We start from the raw sequence: 23,063 nt of genomic DNA on the forward strand, positions 1-23,063 counted from the left end.
GTGTCTGAAGACCTAGAGAGTTGAGGCTCTACATAAATAGAGCTCTAAGCAGATATAATTTTGTTTCCATGCAAGGCTCTACGCACAAATTTGATGGAGCCAAGAATTCTGTGGCTAGTTCTGACTTTCTCCTACGCTTCTGGAGGCAACCAGTGCATAATGTCATACAACATGGTCACAGTGTACTATGTGAACAGATTCCAGGGAGCTTTGTTGCCTTTGTGTCAAGAGGTGATCCATCTGTGGAAAAGGTGCACTAGGACCAAAGGGACACCTCCCCTCTCCATTCATATGTGCCAGGTGCAGTCAGACAAAACTTTAGCCAATAACCTGAGTTGTCTGGCTGTCGCTCACCACATGTAAACTTGTTTGATAGCAGGTAGAGATCCATAATGTCTGTTAGTGTCTTCCATTGATGCTTAGGGAAAAGGGGTCCTTTATGCTTTCCTCAGTTTCCTTTCTTACCCAGATAGTGAGGAGGATCTGACCGAACAGAACCAAGGTGATTTTCATGGCAGTGGCTTGGGCATCAGCAGGCTTGGGTCTGACAGTCCGGGCCAGAGATCATCCATTTTTCTTGTCCTCTCCTGTCCCAGCGGAACAGAAAGTAGTTCATCCAGACCTTGCATCGGACCTGCTGAATTTCTAGATCGGGCTATGTTGTGCTTGCCTGTGGGGCATTCAAAGCAATTCTGTTAAAGTGCAGAAAGTATTAGGCTCTCAAATAAAACTGTTAACATTTGCTTAAGGCAGATGTTTTGATCCTGTTTCTTGTCGTGTTCCAGTTATTTTGCACGGTCTTTGTTGGTCATCAGGGCTCTCTGGGTACACTTAGGTCTACCAAGCTGCTAGTTCTGCTCTAACATGTGCCTATGAAAGAGGTCAACGTTATTGCTCCACCCCGAATTATTTTTTTTAAAGGGTCTTATCAGACTTCTACTCTCCCACCTGGAAGCCTACTAGTTCCCATCACTTGAATTTGTAACCAGCCTCATGGAAGGCCCCTTCAAATAATTGTTCTCTTGTGCCTCTCATTGTGTGGTCACCCTTTGCTTAAGGGAATTTTAATGGCCAATAGTATCAATCAGGAGGGTCTTGTGCATCAAGAACTGGCTTTGGGAAGGCAGTGCTTCTGTCCTGCTCATCTAGAAGGATTCCTCAGCCCGTTTTGCCCTGGAAGTCACTGGTAGCTGGTCTATCATAGTGGGAGTCTGTAGAGGTGATGTCATGCAGGAGAAAGGGGCTAATTAACAGTGACTTGTTTACAAATCTTGGCCACAGAGCTCTGCTCTAGAGACTAGTTCTAAATAGGGCTTCTGGAGGTAGAACAACTGAAAACATTAAAACACTCTAGAATAGTGAGCTTGAGGGAGAAACTACAGCTCAAAAACCTACGTCCGCATCGCCTTCCTTTGCAATGTGTGGGTGAGATTGTGGGTCATTTGCCAGGATTATCTGGGTATATCTCACTTAATCATTTCCCTGACATTTCCCGGGCCTTGTGCACTGGTGCGTCTCAGTCCTTCCTACTCTCTGCTTGTGGCATGTCGGAGTAGGCTCCTGTGGGGTGTAATACTTTTTTGTTGGATTTAGTGTGCAGGTGCTGAGTGGCGGTGGGGGCTTGTGCTACACAGGAGGTCAGACTAGATGATCTGATGGTTCCTTCTGGCCATAAACTCTTAATGACTTTGGCTAGGCATTCCACATCTTGTACACTGGGGGATCTGGAGGCTTCATGTTTTGGAGAGAAAGTTACTGTGGATAAGTAACTGTTTTTCCCCCTGCAGTGTAATTCCTTTTTTCTCCTTTCCCCACACCATCCCTCCTGAACACACAATAATAGTGGGAGAAGTTTTAGTTGTTGCTCTTGTTTACAGCCCATTTTAGTGTCAGAATGTCATTGTGAAATTGAGATCTTCCAGGTTTGTAAGATTCTTGACGCTCCTATGGCTTCAAAAACTGGGCTATTCAGTTACTGACCTCTAAAGTTCTGAAGCCTGAGGGTTATTTGCTCATGTTACTGCTGCAAAGGGACTGCTTTGATACAGTTGTATAGAAAAGGGTGAGGTAACTGCATCAACTGAGAAGCAGTGTGTGCTGCTCTGATGGCACATCTCCTTGTGGTTTTACTTTTGTCTACTCTTCTTCAGTCTTTTTCTCCTTTAGCTGCAGACACATCTTGTTCCACAATTTCAGACCCATTATAGAGACACGGTAAGTATACACAAAAAGAAAAGGAGTACTTTTCTTTTTGTGAGCTACACAAAAGCTTATGCTCAAATTTGTTAGTCTCTAAGGAGCCACAAGTACTCCTTTTCTTTTTGCGAATACAGACTAACACGGCTACTACTCTGAAACCAGTAAGTATACAGGGGATGGGAGGTGGAGAAAGAGGCAATTGAGAAGAAGCTGGAAAGACCTTAATCTTGTTGCTACAGAAGTGCATGATTCTAGAAAAGAATCGGCAAGGAATGCATTCCTCTTTTCACTAATTAGGTTTTGTGACTTGCTTCTTCCTACCTGAATATCTGCAGAGTAGTTCAGTCTGCTTTTTGAGATGTTCCTAATTTAAACCCCTATGGCTTTGAATCATTCCCAAAGCTTTGAAACCGTGATTTTGGTTAAAGAGTACTATGTAAATGGCGTCTCCTTACTCAGCAGATCTGTTCCCTGCAAATATTTGGAATCAGATCTATTGACTTCAGTGGCAAAAATAACCAAAGCAGCTCTGGGAGAGGGATCTGGGTTTTTATCTCATTTATGCATCAACAGAATGATTACATTCTAAATACAGGACCAAATTCTATCATTAGGCTCACCTGTGGAACTTGGAGGCAGTGATTTGGGATAGTCAAAATGGAAGACAATCTTTTGTGGCGGGATTTTCCTTGTTCATCAGCTTGACTTTCAGAACTCGGCTTGAGATTGCAGGGCTGTCAGTTAAACTTTGAGAGGCTGACTTATAGACTCCCCACTTGCTATAGGACTTGTTCACCCAGAGCTTGCTTTATTTTGTGATAGGTAATAAAATATTTCCTTTAAAGCAGTTGTATATCATCCTGTATATTTCCTGCTATTCAAGCACTGCTTAGAATAGAGCTTTAGTCTAACTGTCTGCTTCCAAGATCTTTTTAGACTTACACACACACACACACACTAAAAAGAGCATCTTTCCATATGTCCTAGGTGCCCATGACGCAATTTAAAAATATTATAGTATTTGACTCAGTGACTTAGGACTGTTTTTGAAGAACCATGTCTTATGTTGTTTTTATGTCCTGTTGTCTGAATGTTACTTTTACCCCCACACAGTGTGATAGGGAGCTTAGTGTGAAGGGATCTTGACAGTGGTGAAGATTCTCTGGAAGTCTGCAGAAACCACCATTTCTGCTTACTAGAACACTAGTCTTGCTATGTTGCTCTTGTCCTAGTGAAAGCCTGACTTGGCTTGTGGAGTCATCGGCCAGCTATTACATGCTAGAACTTATCTGTAGATAATTTTGGTCACTTTAGTTGGTCTCTTGATGCCAGTGGGCTTGGGATGCCCTGGCCTATAATGGCTCTATGCTGGGAACTCCTAGCATGGAAACTGCTGTTCCTATGCTACCTCCTGAGTACTAAAGCAGACAGTATTTCTCTGCAGGGCTTAGCCTGCAGGCTGACAGAGGCTTGAATGTATCTTTTTCTAAAGTCAGCCACAGAATTTGTTTGTCCTGTACAAAAAACACCACTTCATCCTTTTTTCCCCTAATATGTTGGCTTTTTCACAGCTCATAGCTGTTTCAAAGTTAAAGGCAGTGAGAGCCCAGCCTAGCAAGTTTGGATCTTGGGCAGGGAGGGGTACTCCTGGGGGAATTTGTCACTGTGCATGTGCAGAAATTGTCCCCCACAGATTTCTTTGCTTCCCCGCAGAAAAATTACTTTGATGGGGAAGCCACAAGAGCAGTCTTGCGACCCTCCCCAGCAGTATGTTTCTTGTGCCCATGGCAGCTGTCAGAGGTAAATCGCTGTGGGGCAGGACTGGGGAAGACCCGGCTGGTGGCTCCTACCCTGCATTGGGTTCAGCTGCTAGTCCTTGCTGGGCTGGATGGGACTTCCTCTTCTCCTGCACAGCATCCAGGGCTGTGTCAGACCCACCCCCAAATTTCTTCCCTCGGCTGTAGGAAGCTCTGCAAACTCTTCCCCCCAACCACTTCCTGCACCTATTGTGCCTCAGCTGCGGGGGGGGGGGGGGAATCACTGTAAACGGAGCTGCTCTCCATCTGCCCAGACCCTCCCGCCAAGCCGCCCCGTTCCCCCTGTACCTGGAGCACCCCAACGAGCCACCCAGATCCCCACCCTACCAAGGCCCAACCAGCTGCACTTGGATCCTCACCCCACTGAACCCCACTCCCCCAGCATCTGGATGCCCCCACTGAGCCCTCAATACTCAGACCCCCCTTCCGAGATCTCTCTGTGATCTCCCACCTCTGTGCAGCCAGTGGCCTGTGCTCCCAATGCCATGCTAGAGCCTCCATGTTTGTTTGACAAATAAAATTTGCAGAATTTTAAAATATTGTGCGCAGAATTTTTTAATTGGCACATAATTCCCTCAGGAGTAGAGAGTTTTGGGAATGCTTTGAAGTATGTGCCTTGCATTGCTCTCTAGCAACCCCTTCTAGATGACTTAAGGAATGGTGTTGGTTACACTAGCAGGGAGTGGGTTGCTACAATGTAGGGCTGTTGGAAGGAGAAAATATTGAAGATTTATTATGGGAGGGGGGGGAATGGTGATGGGAAATCAAAGTAGGAATAGCTTCAGTATCCCATTACTTAGTTCCTCACTCAGTATCTCAGTTCAGACTTTGTCACCAAAATGACAGATGTTGTTGACAGAAGTTGTGAAGAATTAGCAGCTCACTAAGTGTGATCCTTTACCTGTGTCATCCTACCTTCTTCCTGGATCTGCCTCTTGCATCTCTGGATATCTGGAATAATGGCTACACAAACATAGGAACGTGCTAGTATATTAGTAGTTAGGATTTAGCTCTTGAGGAGTAGCAGATTAGTGAGTGCAGGATCAAGGCCCGAGACAAAGCTAATGAAGCGCCTCCCTCCCCGCGCCCCTCCCCCAATGTCAGTAGGTATATAATCAGGCTCTAAAACAAGGGTTAAAATAGGAAAATGCAGGTGGCACTGCCCTGGCTGTTTCTAGGAATGGAGATGGCTTCTGCTTTGAAATAAACCAGTCTTGCCACATTTCTAGCTGCACTTTCCTACAGTTGGAGACTGCCTCTTGGTATGTAATAGGAAGCCTACTCCCCTCCAATGAAATAAGAAACAAAAGTAGTGCCTTCTCTTGGGGACTAGTAAGAGGTGCAGAGCATTGTGTACATTAAGGCAATGGAACAGACTTTATGATCTGAAAAAGCGAATATAAGGAAAGCAGTGGATACCCTGAGAACATGAAGCACAGAGCAAAATATCTTTTTAAATGCAAGGGACTTGTCAACCTGATCAGGCCCCGCTATGTGCATTGATATCTATCCAGCATTCTGGGAGTTTTTTCTAATGTCGTGCTGCCCTCTGCATACACCACTTCATTGTGTGGCGGTCTCTGAGAAACTGGAAGATTCTTGTCCTATCAGGTTTTCATTCACATTCTTGTTTTGTGTGAAGGTGTGAAAATAACATTGCTTTTTTGTTTGTTTTTTTATTCTATCTCTGCATCATTGATATCTGGACCGCTCTAAAAGGAGGGCTTATGTATAGTTAGTGTATTTTTAAGTAGCTGTGCAAAAATTAGTGCTGGGTGGTGGGGTTTTTTTGTCTAAGTATCTCTCACTTTGTGTTTTGAAAATCCCAGGCTAAAGAGCACCTGAATGACTTAGGAGCATAAGTCCCATTGAAAGTGCTTCTAAGACACTTAGATACTACCCAAATTTTTATCTCTGCCTCCTTTATATATGGACAATAAAGCTGAATATTGTACATGAGCTGAATATTGGTGAGTAAAGGAAAAGCAATCACAAGCTGTGAAACAATAGCTCATGTAAGACTTAATCTATTTCAGTTAACTGCCTGGTCAGATCATTCATTGACGTAGCTTTAACTTGTGGTGTTGGCAAGAGGCCAAATGATTCTTGTTACCTTGTAGGAAATTTTATATCAAATCCATATCTGCATTAGTGTGTTTCACACTGCTCTAGCCCTGCAGTAGGAACGCTTAAAGTTCGTTCTACTTCCTATGAGTAGAATCGGCTCTTCTCAACAGGGGGTGACTTGAAAAAATGGTTCTGTGAATGATGCCTCCTTGTCTACCTGCGTTTTCCATGGCATCTCTTAAGTTATTGCAAATGAATCCTTGAAACATTTTAATAAGACCTTTTGGAATTCTGAGCTTTTGGGGGAATGGGCTTTTTGGGTGAGGATCACTGTTTGGGTGCTACTGCAACACAACACAAAAGTGAGAAACAAAGTCCCAAGTCAGTGCTAGATCCCCATTTTGCAAATGACAGTCCATGCCCCAAAGAGCTTACAGGATAATTTTGAATCTGGTAGGTGAGGCAAATAAGAGGGAAGGATAAGGAAAATAAGAGCATGCAGTTACATAGCTTAGCTCTCAGTTCCAGATGGCTCCAGATTATCAAAGCTTTAAAATAAATTCGCTACCCCTGACTAATGTGTTCCATGGCCATCATTGGTTCCCTGATTTCTTCTAAACATCATAGAAGTGGGATTTGGGGGAGGAGAGAGTGGTGGCCTTGTAGATTAACTCACATGAGGAGTTCCATGCAGCCCCTTATGCCGGGAAAGAATCATGTGGATGTTTGTGGAACAAGCAGAGAAATGGCCATTCAAGGCTAGTATAATTGGTAGAGCAATGGGGAGGGTGCAGCATGGTAACAGGAGCAGATGCGTACGGAGGGGCGAAGTTGTAAAGAGCCTTGAAGATGAGGACAGGTTTTAATTTGGCGCAGTGCGGAGCCAGTAGAGGATTGGAAGTCAGGATGACATACTTTCATAAAAGTGTAGGGTTGGAAGGGACCTCGAGGTTGTCTAGTCCATCTGCCTCAGCAAGATGGGGACCAAGTAAACCTAGACCATCCTGGACACACGTTTGTCTAACCTTTTTGTTAAAAATCTCCAACAAGAGAGATTCCACAACCTTCCTTGGTAACCTGTTCCTGTACTTAAATGTCCTTATAGTTAGAAAATTTTTCCTACTATCTAATGAGTATCTATCGTGGCCAACGACAGGCCTGGAAGAGTATTTACAGCTGTTAAAATCAGAATAATTGAATCTTACATTCCTGTCAGTCGTGATACTGGCAAAAGAGGAGTTAGCATGTACTCTTTTGGGCTTCTTCCAGATACTATAGTAAATGTAATGTCATCAGTGTGTCTGTGTGAAGTTGCTTCTCCTCAACAAGGGATAGGTGTCTTAGTGCATAGGTGAACCTTGCAGTGATACCTTGGGGTAGTTTTGGCTCCATAACTTTAGGAGAAAGAGGAGGGTAGGATTCTTTTTTCCTAAACTAAAAATCAAGATTGTTCTTCGGGTGTAAATCTTCCTTTGCATTATTTCAGGGGTTGGCAGCCTTTCAGAAGTGGTGTGCCGAGTCTTCATTTATTCACTCTAATTTAAGGTTTCACATGCCAGTCATACATTTTAACGTTTTTAGAAGGTTTTCTATAAGTCTATAATATATAACTAAACTATTGTCATATGTAAAGTAAATAAGGTTTTAAAAATGTTTAAGAAGCTTCATTTAAATTTAAATTAAAATGCAGAGTCCCCTGGACTGGTGGCCAGGATCCGGGCAGTGTGAGTGCCACTGAAAATCAGCTCGCGTGCCGCAGGTTGCCTACCCCTACTTTGTTTCTAACCAAGACTATGCAATGTATTGTGTAAATGCCTGAGAACCTGAAAGTGAAATTGAGCATGTTCTTATTGTCTAAGCAGAGTTAAATGGAAATGACAAAAAGGTAACTAGACTCTCAAAATTCCTCCAGTTCTGAAAATCTGTGGCAAAGATTACTTAGTTAAGAAAACATCAAAAAGCCATTTTTACCCTATTAGCGTCCCTTTCATTTAAACCGCAATGTGTCCGAAGTCTGCAGTTCCTTCCAATGTGATACCCATTCATTAGTGCTACTCTTAGTCCCAAGGTTAGGTAAGTAGACCTCAGTTTTTATGTATAAACACTATACCATTCCTTTAAGAGAGTTATCCTAATTTACTTTAGTTAGTGCCCATTGTGTGTGTGAAGTGACATGATGGTTTTGGGGTACTGAGCGCGGCACAAAACCTATTGGACCTGTAGGTCCTCGTTCTTGAAGGACGAAGGACCTCGTTCTTGAAGCATCCTACAGATGGAGAGAGTTGTTAGTCAAATGTTTGTATTTTGTAGCAAGGTGAATATTAAAGAATGTTAACACAAGCATTATGATTAAGGCTATGTTTTAGTCATGGGTATTTTTAGTAAAAATCATGGACAGTAAACAAAAATTCACGGCCTGTGACTAAAACTTGGGGACCTGGGATTCCTGCTGGGGTGGCGCGTGGCCCAGGACCTCTGCTGGCTCTCTACCTGGCTCTGTGCCTCCCTTCTCTCCTCCTCTTCCTCCTCTCCCCACTCCCCCCGCACACAGCAGCAGTTGTGGGGTGGGGTGGGGCGGGGAACTTCGGCCAGTGGGAGCTGCAAAGCCAGTGCTCTGGGTGGAGGCATCGCACAGAGCTGTCTGGCCATGCCTCTGCCTAGCAGCTGAGCAAGGGGGATGTCGCCACTTCCAGGGAGCCCCCAGGTAAACACCACCCAGCGCCCTCTCATCCTATCCTGTGCCCCTTCCCCCTCTCACACCCAAATTCTACTGCGGGGGCACAGTGGCCCAAGACTGCCCCAGCAGTGGCCAGTGCCCCTGGTGTAGGGGCTGCCTGCCGCTATGGAGGTCACAGAAAATCACGGAATCCGTGACCTCTCTGATGTGTTTGCATCAGGCGTGACTTTATGTTGATTTGCTATGAGGTAGGCTGGATTTCTGATGGTGCACATTCTATCAATGCTGACAGTTCTGAAGGGTATTCTTCAGCTTCCTGGGATGCCTGATGTCTGTTTTCCCAAACAACTCCAGTCTATAAGTGGTATGTGATACAGTTTGTGAACTTCTTCCATTGAAAAGTGCAATGAATTGTGCTGAGGAAATCCAGCATTCACTCTGCCTTCCCTTTGTCAGATACCTTTGAGATCTCCTTGGGCAAGATGCTTCTCTATCTTTTCCTATACTTCCTCTAGGATCTTGTTGACCAGGATTATATAATAAATTAATACAAAACTGAGCACATCAGAGAGCTCTGGAATATAGAGCGTATTGTCTGTTCATGGTGTCACCATTGAACTAAAGTTCTTGTGTATGAGCATTAACTATTGAATCTTTGCTGTTACAGGTACAAGTCCAGGTCCAGCAGTCCCCGCAACAGGTCTCTGCCCAGCAGCTCTCTCCCCAGCTCACTGTCCACCAAGCCTCAGAGCAGCCAATACAGGTCCAAGTTCAGATCCAAGGCCAGGCACAGCAGCAGGCATCCCAGACAATACAGAGTCAGTCTCTTCAGAGCCCTAGCCCATCTCAGCTGCAAGCAGCTCAAATCCAGGTGCAGCATGTACAGACTGCCCAGCAGATCCAGGCCACTGAGATCCAGGAGGAGCACATACAGCACCAGCAGATCCAGGCCCAGCTTGTCTCTGGACAGGCCATTGCTGGTAGCCAGCAGATCCAGATCCAGACAGTTGGGGCACTGTCCCCTCCACCTTCTCAGCAAGGCTCACCACGGGAAGGCGAACGGCGGATCAGCACTGCTAGTGTCCTTCAGCCAGTGAAGAAGCGTAAAGTAGATATGCCTATTACTGTGTCATATGCTATTTCAGGGCAGCCAGTTGCCACAGTGTTGGCCATTCCTCAAGGCCAGCAGCAGAGTTATGTATCTTTAAGGCCGGACTTATTAACAGTGGACAGTGCTCACCTATACAGTGCCACTGGGACCATTACTAGCCCCACTGGAGAGACTTGGACCATCCCTGTTTACTCAGCTCAGCCACGTGGTGACCTTCAGCAGCAAAATATAACCCACATCGCCATCCCCCAGGAGGCCTACAATGCTGTCCACGTCAGTGGCTCGCCAACAACACTGGCTGCTGTGAAGCTGGAGGATGACAAGGATAAGATGGTGGGAGGTGCATCTGTAGTGAAAAACTCACAGGAGGAAGTGGTGCAAACTATCGCTAACTCACTCTTTCCAGCACAGTTCATGAATGGCAACATCCACATTCCAGTGGCAGTGCAGGCCGTGGCAGGGACATACCAGAATACAGCTCAGACGGTGCACATATGGGACCCGCAGCAGCAACAGCAGCCCACACCCCAAGAGCAGGGGCAGCAGCAGCAGCTCCAAGTGACTTGTTCTGTGAGTAAAACTGCTTCCGTTATGCCTGCCCTTGATTTTAATGACATGTTGATGGTGTGGGAAGAGAGATGCTGTCTGTCAGGTATCCTGTGCTTCATAGGATCCTTCTAAATATTACATGTGTGACACTGAGCATTTGACCAGTCCCCAGCTGTGCATTTGTGTCACGTCAGTCACTTTGGACAGGGGCATGATTATGGCAAGAATCAGAAGGTGAAACTGCTGTTCTGGCCTCTAGTGTAAATGAGGCAGTATACTTGTAGCAGGTATTCTTAATAGTTCAGTATTCTCCTGTGCTGAGTTAATGTTCTGAGCTGTTCTAGTTACTCTATTGGAATAGTTAGAGCCCCACCGCAGTGGAACTAATGTGATACACCAGACGCTAGCCACTTCACCAGTCACTTTGAATCACTCCGCTCAGAGTAGCGCAAGACACTTGACAGAGAGCTGAGGGTTTGATGGCTGGTCAGCTGATGAAACACATCTCACTGATGATCAGATGTACCAGTCTGTCTCTGCGCCATGCCCTGTTTCTAGTCAATGCCTGGTGTGCAGGAATACAGACGCCATATGAATGAGAACTGGAAACTAATTTAATTTAAACAGTGTCTTTTTTTAGAGTGCTTGGTGTACACAGTGGCCAAAAATATTGCTGTCTTTACAGGGAAATAGGGGAGCCTCAGAGCCGAACCTCTTGAAAAACATTTTTATGTTTTAGCTTTTTTAAATTTCATAAATCCTTTTGTATGTAAATGTCTGTTACTACACGCATACAGACAATGCCCGCTCTGAACATTGTGGTAGTCCACGAGAACAAGAAAGTGACTAGTATGTCACTAACTGAATTGCAAAACCCATGCCCAAAAATCCACCAGCATAAATGTTTTTAGAGAAGATTTTTAAAACTTAAGATGCTAGTAACAAAAGCAAGAAAGCAGCATTTAAAAAATAATTTAAACTTGACTGCAACCTTAATTCCATAATGCACGTGGTGGTGGGAATATCCCTTCCTTCTTGCTAGGTATCAGACTAATAGCCGTATGCCTCTGTGGTTTTCATAGGATGAAATCCAGGCTCTATTGAAGTAAATAGGAGTTTTTCCACTCACTGCAGTGAAGCTAGGATTTCACCCATAGGTTTTAAGGTCAGAAGGGATCATTTTAATTAATCTTTATCTGACATCCTGCATAACACAGGCCATAGAATTTCACCAAGTGATTCCTACATCAGTCCTATAACTTCTGGTTGAGGTAGAGTATCTTTTTAAAAGGATATCCAGTCTTGATTTAAAAGAACCCACCACATCTCTCAGTAAGTTCTAGTGGTTAATTACCCTCATTAAAACCTGCCTTATTTCTGGTCTAAATTTGTTTAGCTTCAGCTTCTAGCCATTGGATGTTCTGCCTTCATCTGCTAGATTACAGAGCCTCTGATATCCAGTCTCCCCCAGCCTCCCATGTAGTTACTTTAGACCGTGATCAAGTCACCTCTTAACCTTCTGTTGGAGAAACTAATAGGTTGAGCTGCTTTAGCCTCTCCCTGTAAGGTAGATTTTTCCAGATCTCTAGTCAGTCTTGTAGCTCTCTTCTGAACTCTGTCCTATTTGTTGACATCTTTTGGAAGTGTGAACCCAAGAACTGGAAGCAGTGTTTCAGTAATGGTCTGACTAACCCCTCCTACAGGAGTAATAACACCTCCCTACTTCTACTTTGCATTCCTCTGCATAGCGGTATAGCACACCTAATAGCAATGTTGGCTGTTTACTACTAATTGTACCTTCTTGGTCTGCTGGGGAGTAGTGTGTCCCCTCTAGTGCCAGGAATTTCTAGGCAAGTCAGAATTCAGTCTTCCATTTTAGAGGAAGGGTGATAAAGCTGCCAGGATGACTAAATCTCTGTCCTTTTGGGCCTGTCCTGAGGCCCACCTGTAGAGTTATCCGATTAGATTATTACTGGGAAGGAAAGGGTGGGTCCTTCTGAATGCCCTTTGCTGCTGTAGGAGTATCATGAGGAGTTTAACTTGCTACTGCTGTGGAATGAACTCCTCAGAACCCAGAGCTTTTCCCAGTACTTTGTACTCCCCATTCACCTGCTTCTGCAGCATTGATATGCCGCCCCCCGAACCGTCTAGCTGCTGGCTGGGCTGGTATGTTGTTCATGAGTAAGGAAAAATAGAAGCATGTCAATCAGTTCACTGCACTGGAAATTGCTTTTTACCCCAGCCTGATTGCCAGCCCTCAGACTGAGAGTGATTGTGAGGTACTCGCAGGAAGATAGCCAGTGCTCTTCTTCTGCTAGACTAAGTGGCAGTGAAAACTTTATCATTTCATGGGGAGCAAGGAGACAGCATTCAAGAAGTCGGTCTGCAAATGTGGAGGCCGTGCCTCGCCCCTGAGCTCTCTTTCCCCAAGACCGTTGTTTGTTTGTCAAGTTAAGCTTCATCCCTGTCTGCCCTGATGGTAAAAGCAGAGCCCCTTCAATTAAAGGACTTGGTCTCAGATTCTGCCCTAGCTCCACTTTCTGTAATATAGGTGCTGTTGTGTAAACAGCAGGTGATGCAGGAGAGCTGACACGGGGATGCACTCAGTCTGTCTAAAAACTCATATCTGAGATTATTACAGGGTTTGTGCCTTTAGCAGACTTGCTTTTCATTGATGGGTAATGCTGTGGATTTCTCCCTTGTAAACCTTGCATTGTATTCACCATAGTTCTGTGGAGCTTCACAAGAACGAGACTTCCAAAGGAAAGCACGTCCGCAAACATACTTTGAGTGATTTTTTTTTTTAATTTTTTTTTTTTTGGTGATACCAAATCAAGGAATTTATTATCTTAATTGTAGCAACTCTTCCAGTGCATGTGGCTCCCCTTTTAACTTGCCTTTTCCCTTCTCTGATGGGAGTGGATGTGAAAAGGGGGCCCTGTATTGGCTAAGAATCCCTCACTTGTAAATTTTCAAGGTAAATGAGATGAGAATACAGCCCTTAATCAAATGAACAATTAAAGCTTTGTCTGAATCCTATTAGCTTTCAGTTCAAGTAAATACAAAAGCTCTGTATGAGGAGGAGGAAGTGTAGAAGGGGATTAAGTGTATCCCTTCCTGTACTGCTTGTAAACAAGGGTCAACTTGCATAGGTGGTGCTGGATGAACAGGTTGGAGTGACTGACTGCACATAGGGCACCATGTTGTGAAATAATGTCTGCCGCTTGTGGTGACAAAGCTTTGACTCTGGGGCCCTATTGTCAAGGGAAGACTCCTCTTGCCGTGTTTTTGTTAAACTTCCCAATAGATGCTGTGATGTTTTCCAGAATACATGCATAGATTAGCAGCTAGTTTTTCTGTAGGTTGGAAGCAGTATCCTGAATTGTTAGTGAAATTGCCTGGCATTTTAGTATCAGTGATTTGAGTGTCACTAAATATGAAAAAACCTATTCATAAGGTAACAATATGCAATTCTGAGACACTTGGCAATTGACAGATGAAATGGAGATTTTCACATTATCTGCCTTTTTAAAGAGGGACCATATTAAAGGTGGTAGATATCCCTATGTAGATTGCATGGTGTCTCTGTTCTCTAGCTGCTCCTTCATGTAAATAGGTGAAACTGACACAAGCATCCTATTCTTTCAGGATAAGGATGGAGTAGGCTGTCAACAGGACACCACAATGTACCTGTATGTTCTAAGGTAGCTAGAGCCTGGCTTTTCTAGTGGTCTGTTGTGCACCTGGGATTATAACAGTGTTGCAACTGTTTTTGTGTGTTAATTGCTTCAGAATAAAGACAGGTTTCAGAGTAGCAGCCGTGTTAGTCTGTATCCGCAAAAAGAAGAGGACTACTGGCAACTGTAGAACATAGCTGGTAAAGTGGAGAGAAGATGCCCTTCTGATAGAATAGAACTGAAAAGTTTATTTTTTTTTTTTAAAAAAAGTGTTGCCACCTTGCTACTGTTTCCCACTAGAGGGCAGCCTTTCTCTCTCAAAGCTCCAAATACCTGGCTTCTGAGACCAATCCTCAGCATGCGCTGTTCTGCTGTTAACTCTACATCTAATACAATGGTTTTTGAAACACTGTTTATGCTAACTGTCCCCTGTCAACCAGGGAAAAAGTGATGAAGCTAAAAGGACCTGATAAATCAATAGATTCACCCATTCTGTTCATGAATAGAGGAAAAAATTACTCTGAGAGGATCTGTGTCCTGTAAAGTTCTTTACCTTTGGTGAAAATTATTTGCCTCTGTGTGCATGCGTAAGTAAAATATAAATGATCTTTATGATCTGGATGAATGGCTGGGAACACTTCTTCTGGAAAATTTTGCAATACTGGTTTAAACTACCCACATGGAATGGACTGGAGGCTTTTCAAAATACCTGCCTGAAGTGAAAATGAGCTGGTCTTGGGGATCAGAGAATATTTTGGGTTGTTCACGCATGATCACTGATATGACACTAAAGTCCTCCTTTTAGGTTTATATACCATGCCTGTCACTGAGATATGAGTGAGTTGCTAGTCATCATGGCAACATTCACTACTGGGAGTGAGGAGATGGTGCTCCAAGACAAGAAAAATGAGGCAAAGAAGAAATGTCCTGTTTTGGTTTCCTTGTTGCATCTCGAAGGAAACCTGACTAGAAGTGGTTTTCTTTCACAGGCTCAAACTGTTCAGGTAGCTGAAGTGGAGCCACAGCCACAGCCTCAGCCTTCACCTGAACTCTTGCTTCCGAACTCCCTGAAGCCAGAAGAAGGGCTCGACGTGTGGAAAAGCTGGGCACAGACCAAGAATGCAGAGCTGGAAAAGGAGTCTCAGAACAGGCTAGCCCCTATTGGCAGTAAGTGTCAGGGGAGGGGGTTATCTGGCATGGTATGTTTTACTCCAGGTTTTCACCACTAGAAGTTGGTTTCAAGTAGGGATCAGGTAGCAAATGAAACAAGACTACACTTGGTTCAGACTAGAGCTACCTATCTAGTTTTCCTAAGGTCCAAATCTCTCTCAACCCTTCCTTCTACCCTGATTTCAAGGATCATTTTCCTGTTCAGCAGAACCACTGCAATGTTCCATCTCTTTTGTTAGGAAAACTCTTCTGGTTTGAGTGGTGATTGTAGTTTGGGATCTCAAGTTCAATTTGTCACAGTGTAATGGTTAGGCTTGGCAGAATTGAACTTCTGTATCTATAAAACTTTAAAGGATAATATTGATTATTGTAAAGTGTTTTTCCCTAATTTTTATTTATTTTATTTATTTTAATATTTTTTTTAACTTTCACAGTTGTAAGAAATCCTGGGGGGCACAGCACAGTAATTATTTAATAACAGTAGTCATTGAGATTCAAAAAAATAACTTTTCAACCATTAAACACAAATTGTCAACATCATGTTAAAGCATACACAAATAATATCCTTAAATCAAACTCAAAGTATGAAATGCTGCTTACCTGTAAATTTCAATGATTATCAATGGAAATATTTTTCATTAGTTTGTCTGTGTACAGTGAAACCGACATTTACCAAATAAAAATCTAATCCTTCCAAGCCTAAGAATGGTTTCTTTGCCAGCTGCATCATGAAACGTTCCAAGAAGTATTTGTGTTCCATATTGAGCTACTAGCTCAGGAACGTAGTTTGGTGGCCGCAGATGGATGAGTTACAGGAACAAAATAGCCCCATACACCAGCTACTTAATGAATCAGCAAATGCTGTTATATTTTTTTTTCTGGCTTTCCCATTGCTGTAGGAAAAATGTTTCATTGTGGATAATATAGGAGATGATCTTCATGTAGAATGAGTGGTGCTGGTGTCAGTTTTCTCTAAATGTCTTTCTCTGCTTCCGAGTTGATTTATGGATGCTTAAGGTCTCCATTGCTCCCACTGTTGATCTTATGGTGGGGCATATGATGTGCTATGGGAGCTGTTCAGAAGTGGGGAGAGCATATTGGGAGGGAGGGGTGGACAGTAGTGAAATGGAAGATTATGCTTGAAAAATGGAGTCTGCTTTTTTTAAGCAAATTCATCATGACATTTTTGCTTTGCAGGACGCCAGCTGCTGAGATTCCAGGAAGATCTCATCTCCTCTGCTGTGGCTGAGTTGAATTATGGGCTATGCTTGATGACACGAGAAGCTCGCAATGGTGAAGGCGAACCATACGATCCAGATGTACTCTACTATATCTTCCTGTGTATTCAGAAGGTAGGATCTCTTATTTCTTTCTTCTTATTTTATGTAGGGTGCACGCAACAAAACTGCATATGCTGTGATCAGACAGTGTTTGTAGGTAGCTTTCTCTTTGTAAGACCTAGAATGATGGTGGCAGTTGCTATTAATTTCAAGCTCTCCAGCTTTGTTTTATATATGGAATAGTGAATGAATTTGGGAAACCTCTTCTGTGTTTGATGGAACATGCAACTTTAAGAGTGGACAGTTGGAGGGAGGATTTTTTAAAGGGATACCAGCATGCAATTAAAAACAAAATAGTTGCTATTAATGGAATGAAATAATGTGGTGAGAATTTAATGGGAAAGTTTTTCCAAGCAGAGTGTAATGCTCTAGACCTAGTCTGTCCTGCTTAAAATCAGTGTTTCAGCTTTGACTTGCCTGAACTGTGAATGGAGGCTTATTGCTTGGTATAGAGAAGAAAGAATCTGGGTTTGCAACAGTATTTTTCTTTTATTCAATAAAGTGAAAGGATATTTGTACCCTAAAGAAACAATCCCAGTGCATGCAGGGCAATAATTTAAATGTAAAATTTCAAATAAACTCATCCTTTTGTAAATAGCTGAGGGCCAGCCACCTTTGCTTTTAAGACTCTTCCTCTTTTTTGTTATCCACTCATGCAGCCGTAATTGATTGATTTTTGATTTTTTTCTGGTGCACTGTCATCAGTACAGGGGTATTTGTACTCTCCAAGGTGCACTCTGTGGAACCTCCCCAGCAAACGACGACTACAATAACACAGGAAATACATAAGCCTGACTAGTGCCTGGGCCTTGAGCCTGGGAGGGGGCTCATTCCATCCCAAAGAGAGAGGTCCTCTGCCGGAGTTTGCTTGATGCCATTATATCAGACTGTGTTGTGAATGTCTTTTTCAGTATCTCTTTGAAAACGGACGAGTAGATGACATTTTCTCAGATCTCTATTATATACGGTTTACCGAGTGGTTACATGAAGTTCTCAAGGATGTACAGCCCCGGGTCACCCCTCTTGGTAAGCACCTTTTCTCTGCTTTAGGAAGGGGCCTCTCACATGCTGGGGTAGGGGTGGGATTTGAGAGAGCTTTAAGCTTGCTGGTGTCGTCGTGTTTCTGAAAGCTGTGATTAGAACAGAGATGGGCAAACTACGGCCTGGGGGCCACATCCGGCCTTCCAGATGTTTTTAATCTGGCCCTTGAGCTCCCACTGGGAAGTGGAGTCTGGGGCTTGCCCCACTCCACATGGCTCCCGGAAGCAGCAGCATGTCTCCACTCTGGCTCCTACACGTAGGGGCAGCCAAGGGGCTTTGCATGCTGCCCCCACCCCAAGCGCCACCCCCAGAGCTCCCATTGGCCAGAAACCACAGCCAATGGGAGCTGCAGGGGCGGAGCCTGCATGCAGGGCAGCATGCAGAGCCACCTGGCTGTGCCTCTGCATAGAAGCTGGAGTAGGGACATGCTGCTGTTTCTGGGAGCAGCTTGAGGTAAGCGCCGCCCAGAGCCTGCCCCTGACCCCCTCCCATGCCCCAAACCCCTTGGTCCCAGCCTGGAGCGCCCTCCAAACCCCTTGGTCCCAGCCTGGAGCGCCCTCCAAACCCCTTGGTCCCAGCCTGGAGCGCCCTCCAAACCCCCAACTCCTCAGCCTTCCCCCCCCCGAACCCTAATCCCCAATTTTGGGAGCATTCATGGCCCACCATACAATTTCTATACACAGATATGGCCCTCAGTCCAAAAAGTTTGCCCACTCCTGAACTAGAAACTGATCTGAAGAAACACTTGAGCAGAGGAACATTCCTTAAGTTTCACTGAGCGGGGAGGGAAGTTCTCCAAAGCCTGCAATAAGTACAAATATTTTAGAGGGTTTTGTGCACCAGACTCCCATCCTGACTTCTTTTTTAAGGGTTTAGTTAGGCTTGACTCTGTGTACCATTTAACTTACTCTTTAAGGGGTTCTGAGAACTGGTTAATCTTTCGGATGTTGGGAGTGTGGGGTTGATGCCCCTTCTAAGGAATGCATGAGTTGTTGAGCAGAGATGGATTCATAAATGGCAGATGAAATTCGACGTTGATAAATACAAAATATTCACATTGGAAAACAGAATCCCAACTATACATATAAAATGATGGGGTCTAAATTGTTACCACTCGAGAGAGAGCTTGGAGTCATTGTGAATAGTTCTCTGAAAACATCCACTCAGTGTGCAGCGGCAGTCAAAAGCGAACAGAATGTTAGGAATCATTTAAGAAAGGGAGAGACAAGACAGAAAATACCATATTGCTGATATATAAATTCTTGATACGCCTGTGTCTTGAATACTGCATGCAGACGTGGTTGCCCCATCTCAAAAAATATATTGGAATTGGAAAATGTTCAGAAAAGGGTGACAGAAGTTATTAGAGGTAAGGAACAGCTTCCATATGAGGAGAGATTAATAAGATTCAGACTTTTCAGCTTGGAAAAGGAACAATTAAGGGGGGGATATGGTAGAGGTCTGTAAAATCATGACTGGTGTGGAGAAGGTAAATAAGGAAGTGTTATTTACTCCTTCTCATAACACAAGAACTAGGGGTCACCAAAGGAAATTAATAGGCGGCAGGTTTAAAACAAACACAAGAAAGTATTTCTTCATACAATGCACAGTCAACCTGTGGAACTCCTTGCCAGAGGATGTTGTGAAGGCCAAGACTATAACAGGGTTCAAAAAAGAACTAGGTAAGTTCATGGAAGATAAGTCCATCAATGGCTATTAGCCAGGATGGGCAGGGATGGTGTCCCTAAGCCTCTGTTTGTCAGAAGCTGGGAATGGGCAACGGGATGGATCACTTGATGATTACCTGTTCTGTTCATTCCCTCTGGGGCGCCTGGCATTGGCCATTGTCGGAAGACAGGATACTGAACTAGATGGACCTTTGGTTTGACCTAGTCTGGCCATTATTATGTTCTTATACTACCTCCTAGTGGCTTACCTCTGGTATTCATGAGGCAGGCGATCTGATCTGAATTGGCAATGCATTTTGCTTTGAGTGCCACTGATGAGAAACTAGAGCAGCTTCAAGTGATAAAACCAGAGATTTGCCCTAAGGCTTGGCTTGTTCTGAAGCTTAGTGGATTTTGGAATCTATTTGTGGGTGCTTTTAGGCAGAGCCTTGGAGATGTTGCAGCCAAAAACTTCTGAATATTATACCCTTCATTCAGAGTAGGGTTGGGGGGGGTGTGGGCTTCACTGTGTACATGGGAGTGTCAACTTGTTCATGCAAGGTCTGTTCCTTTATGCCGTTGCTGCAGTAGGGAAGATTACACCTATTCACATGAGAACTAAAGGATCACATTTTCAGGGAACAAATCTGTTTTTTCAGATTTTTATTCCTCTTGCTCTTAGTTTGGTCTGATCATCTGTCAATCCGTTTTACATTTGTGTTCAGATACGTCTGCTTAAGTAGTGTGGTGGATTTCAGATCCTCTTTTTCCCTCTGCCTGTTTGATTTATTCTTTATTCTCTGTGCCATTGCATGAGCTCTGGGGTTCATACTGTTTGTGGTGGTGCTGTGTATCTAAGTGTTTGGAGTGAAGAATTACTCTTCTGTACAAGGGAAAATCAAAAGAGTGGACACCTCCAAATAGTGTGTTTTGACTCTGTACGTTGACTGAGGATGCACATAAGGCCAACAGCTCAATTTGTTCCATTCCATCAGCTTGCTCACTCTTGCTGATTAAAGGTTGATATAAAAATGAGCAACTCTGAAATGGGAGAATTAATCTGTTTTCCCTTCCCCAAGGAATCTCTTTTTATAGTATGTATCCCTGAAAGTGCCTCTTGTGTTCATATTGTAACTTGGTCGGTGATGCTGACTTCTGATTGTTGCAGGTTATGTCCTCCCCAGCCATGTAACAGAAGAGATGCTGTGGGAGTGCAAGCAACTGGGAGCTCACTCCCCTTCCACCTTGCTCACTACGCTGATGTTTTTTAACACAAAGTAAGTATTTGGGGCAGTTGATTTAAAAGCCAAGGAACTTCCAGCATCCTTGAGAGGACTGACAGGAAACTGTATTGGACTAAGATGTGGCCATTGCTTTTTAATGGTTAGGGACATGGGAGCAAAAAGAAAAGGAGTACTTGTGGCACCTTAGAGACTAACCAATTTGAGCATAAGCTTTCGTGAGCTACAGCTCACTTCATCCGATGAAGTGAGCTGTAGCTCACGAAAGCTTATGCTCAAATAAATTGGTTAGTCTCTAAGGTGCCACAAGTACTCCTTTTCTTTTTGTGAATACAGACTAACACAGCTGTTACTCTGAAACCGGACATGGGAGCAAATCCCAGAGCAGTCCCTTTATACAAGAAATTACATGCAGTGAAACAAGGAAGTGAACTAACAAAGAGAAACCTGGACTTGCATCTGCCTTTTCTTGTGTTCTACTGCTCAGAATACCACCTGACTTTCAAATGCTGGTTTGAACCCTGGCTGGCTCATAGACAGTAAAGATCACCACTTCACTGTCAGATGAAAGGCTAAGTAAGGCTTTGTTTGCCCCATAAATGTCCTGTGTCCTCTTCTCGCTGCTCAGGTACTTCCTGTTGAAAACGGTAGACCAGCACATGAAGTTGGCCTTCTCCAAGGTCTTGAGGCAGACCAAGAAGAACCCTTCCAATCCCAAGGATAAGAGCACGAGTATCCGGTATCTGAAGGCACTTGGTATACACCAGACAGGCCAGAAAGGTAAAGTGTACATGAGAGGAGAAGCAAGCCTTCTTGAGAATGTCTGGGATTGACTGACCTGGTCTGTTTGTACTAGTTTTATGAAGAGCCTTGCAGGTGCCTTCAGGTGGGGTGCAAGAAATCAATGTTTTTGACAATAAGATCCTCCCCCAGTAGCTCAGTGATCAGAGATAAAGCGCATCTGTGTGTTCTGTGAGCACATGATGTCTTCTGACCTAGGCTTGAGTGGCTGTGAGGCACACAAGCCTCCCAGCAGACAGGTTGGGGATTGGTTTCCAGTCCAACTCTCCCAGGCAGAGGCACTGTTGCGATGCAGGGGTCTCTGAGCAAAGAGAGTACTAAGAGTGGAGCCTTGTTCTCTTCTCTCCATGAAAGCCCTTGACTCCTGGGAACGTTCATGGAGTTTAGAGGTAGAATATGGCCTGTTGACCCAGGCTTCCACTGGCTCAGGTACTGGCATTTCATTTAACCAGACTTCCTGCCTTTCAAAGGTTATAGCTAGATGGTGGGTTAATGAGTGGGTCTTGCTGATAAAGCAGATAGCCAAAAGCAATACCTGGAGGTTTCTGGCTGCTAACAAGTGAGCTGTGCTTTGGGGCAGCGATCTGAATCCTTTTACCTTTCCTGCAGCTGGTAACTCATGAGATATTGTAGGATGACATAGGATTTGAAAACATTGAGGCTGCTTGACATTGCTTATTTTATTATCTACTATTCTACTACAAACAGTTTCCTGTACTCAGTTTGACACACTGTGGTTTTCGGGGGGGGGTTGGTTTGCAGTTACAGATGACATGTATGCAGAGCAGACTGAGAATCCAGAGAACCCCCTGCGGTGCCCCATAAAGCTCTATGACTTCTACCTCTTCAAATGGTGAGATCTTCTGTCACATAGGGTTGCTCATCTTCCATAAATGTGGACCTAGACTGCATTTTATAGCTGCAGAAAGATAGCTAACTTTGTCTTCGGGACAGTATTTCTCTCTCCTTAATATCGGTACAGTTTGTGTGTATGTTAAATACATTAACTATATAAGGGACTCCTTCAATAGGGGGTGCGTGCCCATAATAGAGGGCAAACTTTGGTCCAAAGCTGCATTAAAAAAAAAATCACTAAAATCCTGTTCTGCTCAATATTTGAAGGGGCTAAATCATGAAGTGTGAATTGTCGTAAGTGTTGATCCCAGGGTTCACTTCTGACATTAGACATCAGAGCAGTTGAGCTTGTGCAGTGGCCCCTTAGCCCCCAGGTGCACTGATGGCACATGTGGTGGAAGTGCCCTCTGCTTTGGATGAGATATTGGCGAGGCCCAGGTGGCGGCAGCCGCAAAAATGGAAGTTTGTTCTGAATATTAGAGATGAGAGAGAGAGGTCTCTTAGTAGCTGCATTTGTATAGGCTTCCCTCCTTCATGGACGGCACCATAACTAGCTTACTGGGGTGAAAATGGAGTTTGAGAAGAAAACTGACTCTTAAAAGGCTAAATGGTAACCTTTGGTACCAAGTGAAAGGAGTTTAATCTTTCCTAGTGAATATAGGTCCACGTGATAGCTGGGGGGCCCCTTTATTGTTAACCTTGGCTTAGTCCAGTGGGTGAATGAGTCATTGAGACAGAGCTCCCCTCTTTCCCCAAGAGGAGGACTGTCTAGGGCTGGGTGGGACCCATTGGTAGGAGAAGCTTATCCTACCATTGCCCATAATTGTATCTGTCCTGCAAGTAAACTTCCA

The 23,063-nt window shown here is 44.1% G+C and overlaps 1 protein-coding gene across 11 annotated transcripts in view; it reads left to right on the forward strand.

Moving 5' to 3' along the window:
• QRICH1 (glutamine rich 1) overlaps positions 1 to 23,063 on the forward strand; it is a 44,166-nt gene that overhangs the window by 15,292 nt on the left and 5,811 nt on the right. For 10 of the 11 annotated variants that reach the window (XM_073350857.1, XM_073350859.1, XM_073350855.1 and 7 more), the window contains 7 exons: positions 9,428 to 10,441; positions 15,087 to 15,264; positions 16,465 to 16,619; positions 17,519 to 17,633; positions 20,484 to 20,592; positions 21,185 to 21,336; positions 22,066 to 22,210. In XM_073350857.1, coding sequence (XP_073206958.1) covers positions 9,428 to 10,441; positions 15,087 to 15,264; positions 16,465 to 16,619; positions 17,519 to 17,633; positions 20,484 to 20,592; positions 21,185 to 21,336; positions 22,066 to 22,210 — 1,868 coding nt within the window. The remainder of the gene's footprint in view (positions 1 to 9,427; positions 10,442 to 15,086; positions 15,265 to 16,464; positions 16,620 to 17,518; positions 17,634 to 20,483; positions 20,593 to 21,184; positions 21,337 to 22,065; positions 22,211 to 23,063) is intronic. The other variant, XM_073350860.1, reaches the window with a different exon arrangement.

This window comes from Lepidochelys kempii, chromosome 7 (assembly GCF_965140265.1).
Source record: "Lepidochelys kempii isolate rLepKem1 chromosome 7, rLepKem1.hap2, whole genome shotgun sequence".
Classification (NCBI taxonomy): Eukaryota; Metazoa; Chordata; order Testudines; family Cheloniidae; genus Lepidochelys; species Lepidochelys kempii.